Source organism: Rattus rattus, chromosome 4 (assembly GCF_011064425.1).
Source record: "Rattus rattus isolate New Zealand chromosome 4, Rrattus_CSIRO_v1, whole genome shotgun sequence".
Lineage (NCBI taxonomy): Eukaryota > Metazoa > Chordata > Mammalia > Rodentia > Muridae > Rattus > Rattus rattus.
Window position 1 is genome coordinate 134,616,134 of NC_046157.1, and position 13,176 is coordinate 134,629,309.

The 13,176-nt window shown below is 38.7% G+C and overlaps 2 protein-coding genes across 2 annotated transcripts in view; one reads left to right on the forward strand and one right to left on the reverse strand.

Moving 5' to 3' along the window:
- The window catches only part of Abi2 (abl interactor 2), a 149,635-nt gene that overhangs the window by 83,049 nt on the left and 53,410 nt on the right, over window positions 1–13,176 (forward strand). The window lies entirely within an intron of this gene.
- The window catches only part of Raph1 (Ras association (RalGDS/AF-6) and pleckstrin homology domains 1), a 74,106-nt gene that overhangs the window by 13,304 nt on the left and 47,626 nt on the right, over window positions 1–13,176 (reverse strand). Inside the window, 5 exon segments of the mRNA XM_032901195.1 lie at window positions 166–309; window positions 1,214–1,279; window positions 2,424–2,545; window positions 3,517–3,676; window positions 4,205–4,282. Coding sequence (XP_032757086.1) covers window positions 166–309; window positions 1,214–1,279; window positions 2,424–2,545; window positions 3,517–3,676; window positions 4,205–4,282 — 570 coding nt within the window.

Genomic DNA, 13,176 nt, shown 5'->3' on the forward strand with positions numbered 1-13,176 from the left:
ATCTAATGATCAGAGAAATGAATAGTTTTTTGCTTCCTCTTCTTTACAACAGATTAATAAACTAAACCATCTTGTGTGTCTTACAGGGGTAAAATAGTATTCTTGCTACAAGGTAAAAGCAGCTAGCATACTGTGGGCAGTGCGGAAGGACAGAGAAGGACATACCTTTGCTTTCCCTTTAGGGACATAGTAGATACCAGATGCTCGCAAGAGAAAATAACGCTTTTTCCAGGACTTCTTGCCATCATCTTTCAACCAAAGGACTCCTTCAATTTCTGGGACAGTTACAGAACTTCCACAAAAACATTCCTTAAAGAAAAAAATCATTTGGAAACATTTATGATTCTGATATTTTCAGAAAATAAATTATCTATTCCTGTGAGATGCATAAAACTAAGCAAAGCAAAATGGTTTTTTATTAAAACCACACTAGCTTTCTGAAAGAACTGTCTTTTCTAAACACAGTATAAGTTTACTTTAGAATTACTGTGGAAATCCTGAAGTGTGAGTCATGGGGCTGGGGGAACAGCTCAGTGGGTAAGAGTGTCTGCTGTGCTAGCAATGAGGACCTCACACCTACATGAAAAGCTGGGTCTGGCTGCGTGTGCAGAGGGGTAAGATAGATGAAAGAAGAGGACCCAGGCATTCTCCTCTAGCTGATATGGTCTGCAGATACAGATGTGGAATCCTGCATGCTCACGTTTACGTACAACACATACCACAGCACACAAAATGTCTGCCATGCCTATAAGAGAGGATTTGCCTATGAACTCAGCTGAGTTGTGTGTACTACTGCTGAAACCCATTTCTTCTTTTCTGTTTGTGGTATGTGTGTGCTGTGTATGTGCTCATGTGTGGAAGCTAAAGCTGTTGTCAGGTGTCTTCCTCAGTTGCCCTCCACCTTAGTTTCTGAGACATGATCTGTCACTGTGGCTCAGTGGCTAGGCTGGCTGGTTGGTAAGCTCCAGGCAAGTGCCTGGCTTATGTAGGTGTCAGGGGCTATGAACAAAGGCCCTCATGCTTGCTCAGCACATACTACTGACAGGCCTGTCTCCTGCCCTCTGTAAACGCTGATAGGCCCAGCACAGTCACATCTCTCTTTCTCGACCCTTTTTAATGTACTGGACTATTGCTCGGCAAAAAGATTAGTTAGGAAGAGATCTGTTAGGAGCTCAACAGGTACACACAAAGCTCAGGGTGGAGAGAGTCATACCTCTAACAGCACTTCTTTGTTTCTGTCTGCCATCTCAGCCGTTTCCTTTTTCCCTAGAAGGTAATTCTAAAAAAAAGAATGAAATGAAAATTAAAGGATAAACTCATTCCGCTATTCCCTTGGAGTTAAATGGGTACATCACTTGCTCCGACAAGTAAACACTATCAGTTTAGTTTTGCCACTCTAGAGAAGAGTGCACTCCTCAAAGCTCGCCCATAGGTGTATCATCGTTAAAATGTTCTATCTACTTCCTTCTTGCTCAAAACACTTGCTACAAAATATCCCATAGAATGCCCTTCATCACACTCTGAGGTGAGCCTGTGCAACAGCAAGTGTTCTGAACTACTCAACTGTTACATGAGAATACCCCACAGCATTCTAAATTAAGTAGAAGAAATGAAGAATGATTTCCTGAGCTAGGCTTAGGCAGAGTCCTATGCTGGACTGAGCAGGGTGTTCCAGGTGATGAGTCCTATCCTGGCTTTGCTGTAACAGTCTCATTTGCTTAGTTTAATAAAATCTGAACTGCAGTCATTAGTATAACTATCTTGTAGTCTTCTACAGAAAGATCTATTGGCACTCCTAAGCATACACTCTTCATTAAAGAACCGCAGTTAAGTCTGAGGACTACAGACTGACGGTCTAACACTACTGCTGTTTTTCTCATCACTTTTTTATCACAGATATTTTGCTGTTCCTGACCTACTGGGGAGGAAGTGGATAAAGAGGAGTGGGGCAGGGGCGAGAAAGGTGGAGGAGTAGCTAACAAATGAGAATAAGTCTGTCTGGACACACTCTCATGTAACACATGACTTCATATGCCGATTTAAACAGGCACAGGCGTGGTGAAGTACTGACATTATGTTGGCATAAATAAGGATGACAAGTAAGCAAAGGGGTTATGTAAACCAGCAAAGAAATTAAGATAAAGCATTAGCTATATAAACCCTGGGCTGCTTGGGTGGGATGAGACCCTCAGTGTTAATGAACTGAGGGCTCAACAGGCTCTGGCTTGTGCAGGAGAAACCCAGCAGCCTCCTGAACTACTCTTATTTCTACCAAAGTTTACCCCCATGTGGGGCTGGCAACCCCTCCGAGGTCCAGCTCCTGGTCCCCACACACAGAGGGGTTTGCAGCTACAATGGCCAGTCACGTGGCTGTCAGACTTTTAACTCTACTGACTCAGCACTCAAAAGTTATGCAATCTTACCTGGGGGTTTTTAAAAAGTGCATATTTTTCTATTCGCTCCATAAATATAAGCTTATTTTGGCTGTCTCTTGTCCAATTAAGAAGATTTTCAACCAAGTTTTCATGGTCTTCAAAGATTCTTTCTGTCCCAAAATCAAATACCAGCCTTTTGTTAGTATTCTTCCAAATTACATGAAAGGCAAGATAAAACACATTAGAATTACAGAATCTTTGTGAGTGTAGAGGTCAGAGGTTGATGATGGATATTTTCTTCAATTGCTTTCTAGATGACATTTTAAACCAGTCTCTCACTGAACATGAAGACCACCAGTTCAGGACACTGACTGGCTAGCAAGCTCTACTACCCCCCTTTGTCTGTCTCCCCACTGCTGGAATTATTGATGCATGTTTCTGTGACTGGGTGTGTTTCTTTAAACATGGGTTCAGGGTGGTGGTGGTGGTGATGGTGGTGTGTGTCAGACTAAAATACACACACACACACACACACACACACACACACACCTGAACATATGCTAAAAGTGTTCTTTGAAATTTGTTGATGTGCTTTATTTTTCCTTAAAGACTTGTGTACAAAGCCTAGGAAATAACAGTATTGGGCTGGAGAGACGGCTTAGCATCAAGAACTCTTGCTGTTCTTATAGAGCATCCAGGTTCAATTCTTAGCACCATCATGAGGAAACTCAAAACCACCTCTAACTCTAGTGCCTGAGGACCTGACACTCTCTTTTGGCTTCTCCATGCACATGACATATATACATAAATGCAGATATATAAAATAAATGAAAATGTAAAAATATTTAATAATAGTTTTAGTAAATTTATTTATGCAACTCTTATTCCAAAGAAAAAGCATCTGTTATCGTTAAAACTGCTGCTTTAATCATTTAAAAAATGCTGTGAATTGAATTTCATCTTTTATTCAAAGAACTCTCCAGATACACTAGGAAAAATGTCAAAAAGCAAGATTTTAAAATGATAAAGTGCCTGATAATTTTATATGAAAAAATCATAATGTCTCAAAATGTTTCTGTCAATATGAAGGTTTGAGGTCACATAGATGCTAATAAACAATTAAAGCAGAGGCATTACTAACCCATTTGTAACTCAGAAATGGTCTCCACCAGCGACCAGTCTAAACTGTAGCCACAGTGAGATTTGTCCATCAGGTTATCCAGCACTTGTCTCACTGTCTGTCTCTCATCCACCATCATTGTTTTAGAACTGTCATCAGACATGTGGACCCTGATCACCAGCTGCAACGGGTAAAAATGCAATTAAATGGTAACTTAAATGGAATTCTAGAAAAGTATTTTTCAAATATTAAATAGCATTCTGATTCATGTCTTTAAATATAAATTAAGAAATGACTACTCTGACACTATTATTACAGGTAAAAATCGGAATATCAAGAAACCTACTTAAATATGTTTTAAGCCCTTTAAATATTGTGCTAAGATGATTCCGTCTTACTGACTTTTGTTTTGGAAGTAGCAAGAAACCTTATCATATCAGAGGGATAACACAGATGAGATATGCTGTAAGCAGTGGGCCTCTGGAGCCAAGCACTCCAGGACCTGCCTAGAAACAAAGGTTCACTTTCTTAAAGCATCTCACACACAAAACCCACATGTGAAAAGATATCAGGGAGAATACAGTTTTACCTTTTCATAAATTAGAGAAACATTGTATATAAACAAGAAAATTCTTCATAAAGCAAAACAGGACAAAAAAAAAAAACCTTAAGATAAATATTTCAAACCCAGCAAAGAGCCACAAGTTACCTTTTTCACTTGAGCCTCTTTAATTTTCTCCAGAGCAACTCGGATCTTCTCAGCTTTCAGTTTTGCTGCCTGTTCTTCCTGCAAACACAAAGCATTTCAGATAAACTGCTGCTCACAGGGTGAGGAGACCAGCAAAGGCTTCACCCTCATGGCGCTGGTAGGGAATTGTATTAAGAACACAATGTAGCACATGTATAGAAAGCACAATTCTAGAGTGGCTCTGTTCACAAATGAAACAGACATGCCACGAGAAGAGAGCACAGGCTCAGCAACAGGATTAGCTTCCATATTCCAGAGAAAAAGACAGACACCGCCACGTAATACACCAACTTCGATTCTGACAACACAAGGCAAACAGCTTTCAAGCTCTGGGTTTAGGGAAACACTGCGGACGAGTTCCTCCTGCTGGCCTATTTGCCACGCTCACACAACTTTCAATTCAGACTCCCTCCAGAGGTTATGCAAGATTTCTGCACAGTGTTTTGTTTTGTTACATTGGAAATTTAAGATCTTTGGAAAAATATATATAGCAAAACCAATCTACTTAGTTGTAATAATATAAAGGCCTCAACAAAAAGTATATGTACAAATATTAATTCTTACCAATATGCTAATACAAACAAGAGGCTGCCTTATATTTTAAGTTTTACTGATTTGGAAAATCATGCAGCACAATCAGTAAATTAAAATTTATTAATCTGTCAATAAGTCTTTTCGTAAATGCTAAGTATAACTTTACAAATAACACAATTGTAAGTAATTCTAAGATTATAAACTCTCGTAAAAATTATAAAGAACTAAAAATAAAGCATTGTCCATTTTTCTAATAGAATACAGTATTCAACACTAGTACTTACTGATAAGTTCCAGCAATAGGCCATAATAAACACTGTAGCTGTAATTTCCAATTTAAAAAAAAACTCATGTAAGTAAACTTCTGTTTATAAAGATTTATTTTCTGTTTCTGAATACAAAACATTAAAATATCTATATAATTACCATCTTCTACAATCCTTTAATACGCCTTCCTTTAAAAAACAAAGGAAAGCCTAATTATATCAGCAATAGTTTATCTTCTCTGGATTGTGCCTGAAATGTCGCAATCCATGTGTCAGTTTTCATAAAGAACTAACCCTTCCAGGGTAGGGAAAAAGCTAGATTTATTTACTGATTTTCCCTAGTCACCAAAGTCCTGCAAGCTTCCTTCTCTTTCCACTTCCTACTGCACTGTCTCTCCTTGCAAGCTTAAGTTACTGACCATGGACCCGAGAGGCAGGGCAGGGGAAGGCTCATGGGCCAGAAATTGGATCCCTTTCAATGCGTGGAGCTACTGAATCAACAGACTGACCAGGACCTGGAAACACTATCTGTGAACCCAACAGTCAAAGAACAAAGATCTTTATTTTAATAATAAAGAGAATTAATACTTAGTTCTTAGATTATTATAGACATATTCCTCTGACTAAAAGATTATATAACCCAGTCCTTTCCTTTAGACAAATAAATAGCATCATAAAGCAATAGATGAATTTTAATGTAAATTTTTTAACCAATCTATTCTCATACATTTTATGTACATCTCTGAAAAGTAAATTTAAAGTCTATTGGGGGAGAAGGCATTGGAATCGATGCTTTATATATTTGAAATATAAACACAAACTTCTAAAAGTAAAATATTTAAAGTAAAATATTTTATGTATGTAAAATACTTGTGTATATATATATACTTGGCCTGTATATATGTATGTGCACCTCACATGTGTGGTGCCTGCAGAGTTCAGAAGAGGACACTGGGGTCCTCGGACCTGGAACTACAGATGGTTGTGAACCACTATGTGGGTTCTGGGAATAGAACCTGTGTCCTCTGGAACAGCAACTCTTAAGCCTTGAGCTATTGCTTCAGGAAAACATGAAAAGATGGTTGATAGTCCTTAGCACCCAGAAAGTGCAAGTTAAGTCTTATACGTTTACTATGCCCCAAATCCAACACCCCAGCACAAAATGCTGGTGAGGATGTAGGACTGCTGCTCACTGCTAGTGAGAAGGAAACAATAATCCAGCCCCCTCAGAAGACAATTTGGCTGATTCTCACAAAATTACATGCATCATTGCCACATGGCCCAGTAGTCATGCTTCTATGTGCTCACTCAAATCAGTGCAAATTTCTGTCTACAAATGCCTGCACATGGATGCTTGTAGATGCTTTATTCAGAATCACCCAATCTTGGAAACAACAAAGATTTCCTCTGGTAAGTGAATAGAAAAAGTATGGTGCATCCTGGCAATTAAATATTATTCAGCACTAAAAAGAAATGAACTATAAAAGCAATAAATGGGCACTGTGGGCCCACAGATTAATAAATAAAAGAATTCAATCTATAAAAGTTACATACTATATAATTAATTGCAAGTATATTGTGCTCTGGAAAGGGCAGTAAAAAGGATCAGTGATTGTCAGGGTTAAGAAGGAAGCAAGGCTTTATTAGGCAGAGTGCAGAGACCTTTCAGGGCAGTGAAACTACTGCTTGTCACAGTACAGTGGATGATAAACAAAACTGCCCTAAGAATAAAAAAATAAATACTGTATTTTGATTAGTTTCATATAATAATGGTGTTTCCATACTGCCATCCTTTACTACTGTTTGTCAAATTCCATGACAGGTTTAGCTTAATTAAGCTCATGAACAGTTCCTGCCCCACACATTGAAGTACTGAACAGTAAGAGAACCAGGTAACCAATTAACATTCGTACAAATCAAGGAGTCATTTCTTAAATGCAAAACAGGTAAAGCTCTCCTAATAAATTCAAGTTCAGCCTTTCTTTTACCTATAAAAATAGGTCAACATAATTTCATTTTTAAAATTGTTTTCAGGGCCTTGCATATAATTAGCAAGTAACTACCACTAGGCTACAATTTTGGTTATTATAAACTGGTCTATGAAAGTTAAAATCAAATTTCAGAGCTAGCTGGCTAAATCCAAGATAGGTAAATTTTAGTTTATTCGTCTCTAGTTTAATGCAAGGATGAACTTTCTAGAAACCTTTGAAGAAAAAAATCTGGTTACAGTGAGATCTAAGTATCATTACTGGGAAAAAAATGTAAATAAAAATAATCAAACTGCATGACCCATGGTTCCTGTGGGTGCTGTGCTCTTCTTCTAGCTAAACCACGCTTTACTTTTTTCCATAGTAATGTTAGGAGAAAGGAGACCATCTCACATTGTTTGTGTTGTGTAGACAGGTCACTAAGTCTGTGTTAATGCGTGTGGACAATGTATGGGAGACTTCAGTAGCTAATCATCAAGCCCATGCTAACCACACTCACTAAGGCAAAGGACAAAGCCTCCTGCACGTTGATTTCTGCTGACAGCACCAATCTTCAGTCTGCCTGTGCTCTTTCTACACTAGCCCTTGCTTCACGCTGTCTCACAATTATCCCAAACGTAGGAAGAGACACCTCACTTACAGAAAAACAACTTTCTCTCTTCTCCTCCTTCTCTTAAAAGAGCACGAGACAACCCATTTTCTACTGGAAAAACTCCTGTGTGGCTATCAATACCCATCAAATGCCAACCCTCCTCAAATTTGCACATAGGACAAAAACTGGGTACAGATCTTAAGATTAAGTGAAAGCCAAAGCTGGGTAACAACGTTCTCTGGGGTATAAACATTAGAATATCAGTACTCAGACAGTTCCAGCGTCAGAGAGAGGGGTAGTGAATGACTGCAACCGAGAAACGAAGACCACAGGCTCAGAGAACACAATGAAATCAAGGTGTTAAAGAGTGGTTTGCTCTAATCATTTCATAAACTGCAAAAATCAAAAAGTAACAAATCAACTTAAAGAACTTCAAGTTATAATTTAATATTTATTGGAGACTCTGCTATATAATGTGGCATAGAATCAGAGGAATTAGTTAACTTTCTCTGAAGAAATCATAAAATTATATTAAACTCTCATTAAGAGAGCTAACAGATATCTAACGCTCGCTGAACCACAGTTATAGTGTATATGATATCTAATTTAAATTTCTACAAAAATACAAGGCTTGTATGATTATTAGAACCACTGTACCAACTAAGACTCACAAAAATTTGTCTTCCTAAGATCATACACATTTATTAAGTGCTTAACTATGCATCCATTATACCATAATCTATTTCTATTGTCCTTAATAGTTTATAGTCTTAGCTTTTGTGGTACCAATAATAAAACTGTTAAAGGCATAACATAAAAGCATTTTAGTATCTCTCCTGAAGCAAAGAAAATGATGGTTAAAACTAGCATGCTGTTGTTTTTGAATTCCTTATGTGCACTGGTGTTTTGCTGCATGCATGTTAAGAGTCACAGCTCTCAATGTGGGTGCTGGGATTTGAACCTGGATTCTCTGGAAAATCAGTCAGTGCTCTTAATTGCTGATCCATATCTTCAGCCCCCTAGCATTGTTTTTAGACACTGGCAGCTATCTGGAGGCTGAGAACTGGGCCACCAAGCTTTACAGTAGAAAGCAGATTGCTCTGCAGGTTGTTATGTCCGAGGTACACATACTTGGGACTAAAAGGTACAACTCAACGACAGGGAATACATTAGATATATGAAATGTTCTGAGTACAACACCCAGCACCAAAGAGGGGAGGGCACATAGTTCACAAGAGCCAGGTGCTTTGATAGAGAGGGCACCGACAACAGTCAGAATAAGGTTCTTCTGAGAAGCTCTATGGTATGGGTTGCTTAGAAATATCTGCCACTTCTTCCATGGTGCCATTCCATCTCCAGTATTCTCTTCGCCTTTGTTTCCTTCACAGCACTTAACATAATTTACGTATTTTTATATTTGTATATTCAGACACATATGTGTGTATGTATACATATATATTATGTACATGTATAAATATATGTACATAAGAATATATATATAAAATTTAGAGGACAGGATCTCCTATAGTCCCAGGTTGGCCTCAATTTAATTGTATAGCTGAGATGAATGACCCACTTGCCTTTATCTACCAAGTACTAGATTACAGGTATATACCACAATGCCTGATTATTTTATCACCATAAGAGACTGTGTGTTTCCCCCTAAGGAATATGTCTAGTTTATAGTGTTGTGTACTAATTAGTTCCATTCATAGTACAAGGGACAATAGAGATTACCAGACAAACAGGCAAGAGAAGTGGTCAAATGTCAAACTTAATCTGGGGAGCAGTGTTAAAAACAGATGTGGGGCAAGGTCAGAGACAACTGTAGTGCTGGGCTAGGTGAGTGCTGAGACTGCTCTAGGATGAGCCATGGGAATGAAGCAGATAGGCAGACCTAGTAAACGCTGAGGATCACAGCAGGCTCATTTGAAACACTAAGTGACAGGAGATCAGAATACTCAACCTGTCACTGGGAGAATGGCAGTACCCAAAGAGAAAAAGAAAATGTGTCTACATTGTGGGGCCTCAGGGAGACAATGGGTAAGGGATCTCTCAGGGCTGCAGTGTTAATAAGGAAGATGCTAATAATATTCAGGAAACGCTAGCAGCTATGAACTACCTGGGAGTGAAGGGAGCAGGGCAGATGACAGTGGACATGGCAAGAGCCTGCAGTCTTTGCTAGAGCAGAGCCCAGTTAAACTACGCAGCTGCCTCAGGCTAGAGAGTATGTGGCCAAAACCTGCATGAATTTCCTTCCTGACCGAAGGTTTCTTTCTCACTCTGGAGTTGACTTAGAAAGGAGATTGGGGAAGAAGGGGTTTCACTGCTCGCTCTGTCAAGGAGTCTTTTTCTTTGAGTGCTTCTTAGAGATTTTGATTTTTGTCAGTTAGCTCATCTCCTAAGGTTATGCTATGGAAAATAAGAGTAAACCCCCTCAGATATAATAGCATATGTAGCTTCTCAGAAACTATGGCCAAGCCTGGCATTCTTGAACTTAACCCTGAGCTCCTTAAATAAGATAATGACTAAGACAACGATTAAGAAAACAGCCATTCAGCTTTCTGATTATTGTTACCTAGTTAATGAGAATTGGTAAAAGATTTTAAGTTAAAATACTATCCCAGCATAAAACCACTAATAGCAAGAGTTAAATTAAAGCAATGATTTTAGGCTTTGAAATGCAATAGAAAATTAAGTTAGAAAAAGTGCAACACACGTGGAATACTAGGTGTCTACAGAAGTTAAAATCAAGTCAAAATTACTAAACATATTTTTGGCTCTGAATATTAACAGTCGTTAGATTAAGAAGACAGCTGCTTGCAGAAAGAGAAATAGCACCCTGTATTAAAGACAATGGCGCTACTATAAGAAAGGGGTACAAAGGATGCAAGCACAACCAGAGATTATATTTCTGTCTACAAGACAGTACATAGTTACATGCATGTGGAAAACAGTGGCATCACCTTGGTCAGCAAATGGGAAGGTTTTCCTGCAATGTTTCTCAGAAGAAGGGAGGTTTCCCTGTCCAGATAGGAGTGCTTGTGCAGGAAGAGAGAAAAACAAAAAAGGCAATAAGAGAAGTCAGTGGAGGCTTTATGTGTTTTTAAAATAAAACAGACAGAGCAAGAATGACTATAAATAATTTCACATCAATTTTTGTAAGCCGAGTGGAATATGTCCATCAAGAATAAAATATTTTCAAAAACCAAACCAGCACCAACTGAAAAGGAGGTGAGAGGTAAAGACCCCACTTATGCCCATGGATATGTTCCAGGTGACTTGCTGATCGCTGGCTCTGAGTAACGCACGCAGAGATCATAGAGCTAGTCTGGCTCACAAGTCAGTGTCAGGAGTGCTGTGCAGAAAGCACCACAAATAAAACCGTGTCAAAGGCAAATGAGTAAACACAGTTCTTCCTATTAAGAATCTATAAGGCTTACAGAGATTGAAGCAGTAAATCCTCATTAGAATACAAACATTGTAAAAAATGGCAACCTTTTCTCATCAATTCAGTGAAAGTCACACTAAGAAGAAAAACACCCATATGTAAGTTACCTGATGTTTTTTGTTCCCAGTAAAATTCTATTAATCCTTTCATTACAGGACAGTGTGAAGGACACAGTGAAGGACTTTCACAGAAAATAAAGTGACTATTTTCCCCTGAAGTGAGTGAGTGAGTGATTTAATCTTTCTCCCTAGCAATGATGCACATGATGTAGTCCCTAACTACCAATGATACCTTCTTAATAACAAAAACATCCATTTTATTTTAGATTATATGAGTGTGTGTGTGTGTCTCTCTCTGTGTGTGTGTGTGTGTGTGTGTGTGTGTGCCCGTGGAGTTGGAGTTGCAGGCAGGTGTGAGCCTCATGGGGTGGGTACTGCAGACTGAACTCGGGTTCTTTGGACAGTAGTATACGGCCTTAAGAGCTTACCTACCTCTCAAGGCCCTCTTGATAACTTAAATAGCACATTGTAATTCAAGTGTATGTAAGTGTATTAAATTTAATCCTTAAACTGCAACTATTTTGATATGTGTAACATTTGAACTTGCCTATCCCTGAACAAATTTAGTATTTAATACCATGTAATTACTTGCACCATTGAAAGCAATGAATGCTGAATGGAAGGCATTGTATCAAAAGTCTTCCTTAGTGGTATATTTTATGAATCTAACTATTTCACATTACTTTGACACATTAGTTTTTTGGAAATAAAGCCCAGTGAATAGGTACAAGATCTGTGGACACTTTCAAAAGGTCCATCTAGATGACACAGTATATCAAAGACTGGAGCACTGTTATAAGGACACTAAGTTAGCACAAACCTGCACTGTTCAGTCTGTTATAAGACTCTTCTTTGTACTGCTAAACCAATTTTAGCTCAAGATGAACCTCTGTGTAACCAGCCCCTCTCATCCATTCTCTCCAAACAACAAAAAGAGACCTAATGGTGTGTGTCGGGGGATTCCTCAGGATCTTTACTAAAACAGTCAAACATTAAGAACCGAGAAAGTTACCCCAGGCCCTCATTTATCTTTATGCGATAGTCAAAGATAAAGACCCGCTGCCCATCCATAAGACTGCAGTAGGCACACGTCTCTGAAACTCAGACTCAGTTTACAGTTACTGCTCAGCCCAGACCAGAGAGAGCACAGAAGCATGAAGACTAGAAAGCAAAGTCTAAAAATATTATTGCTGATGTCATTTATTCATTATTTTGTCATTTATACACGAGAAAAAAATTTCACACAAATATCTAAGACATAGCATGAATCTGAAAAAAATATCTGTATGTGGTGTGTGCCTGTGTCTCCACGTGTGGGTATATGTGGATGTGGTGATTACATGTATGTGCCTGTGCGGGCCAGAAGTTGATGCTGATGTCTTTCTCAGTTATTCTCCACCATGGATACGGGGGCGGGGCCTCTTACTGATCAGGTTAGTTTATTTAGTCCAGCTCTTACTGCAGTCCTGTCTGTCTCCAGGGGCTGGGACTGCAGGCAGGCAGGCGACCAAGCCCACTTGGCATTTATATAGATCTTGAGGATCCAAATTCTAGTCCTCATATCTACAGTGTTTTGTATTGTTTTGTTTTTTTAAATCTCCTGAGCCATTTTTCCAGCCCAAGAAAATAATTTATTGAAAACCTATCACAATTTATCTTACAAAGGTTACTTTTCCAGAAAAAGCCCCAAAATAATGGAATATCAATATTCATGTAACCACATTTCAAGCTTGTAGAAGTGACGATAACTTGTAAAAGTTCATTCCTTTCACCATATAAGCACTGGGGTCACACCCAGGTCACTGAGCTTGGTGACAGGTGCCTTTAGCCACTGTAATATCTTGCTAGCCTTGTGTTTCACGTTTTAAAAAATGAAATCTATCGGTCCCCAGCTCCGAAAAAAAGAACCAAAAAAAAAAAAAAAAAAATGAAATCTACACCAGGCTCTAGAGGCACATGACTTTAATCCCAGCACTCAGGAGGCAGAGGCAGGTGGATCTTGGAGTTCAAGACCAGCCTGGTCTACACAGTTAGTTACAGGAC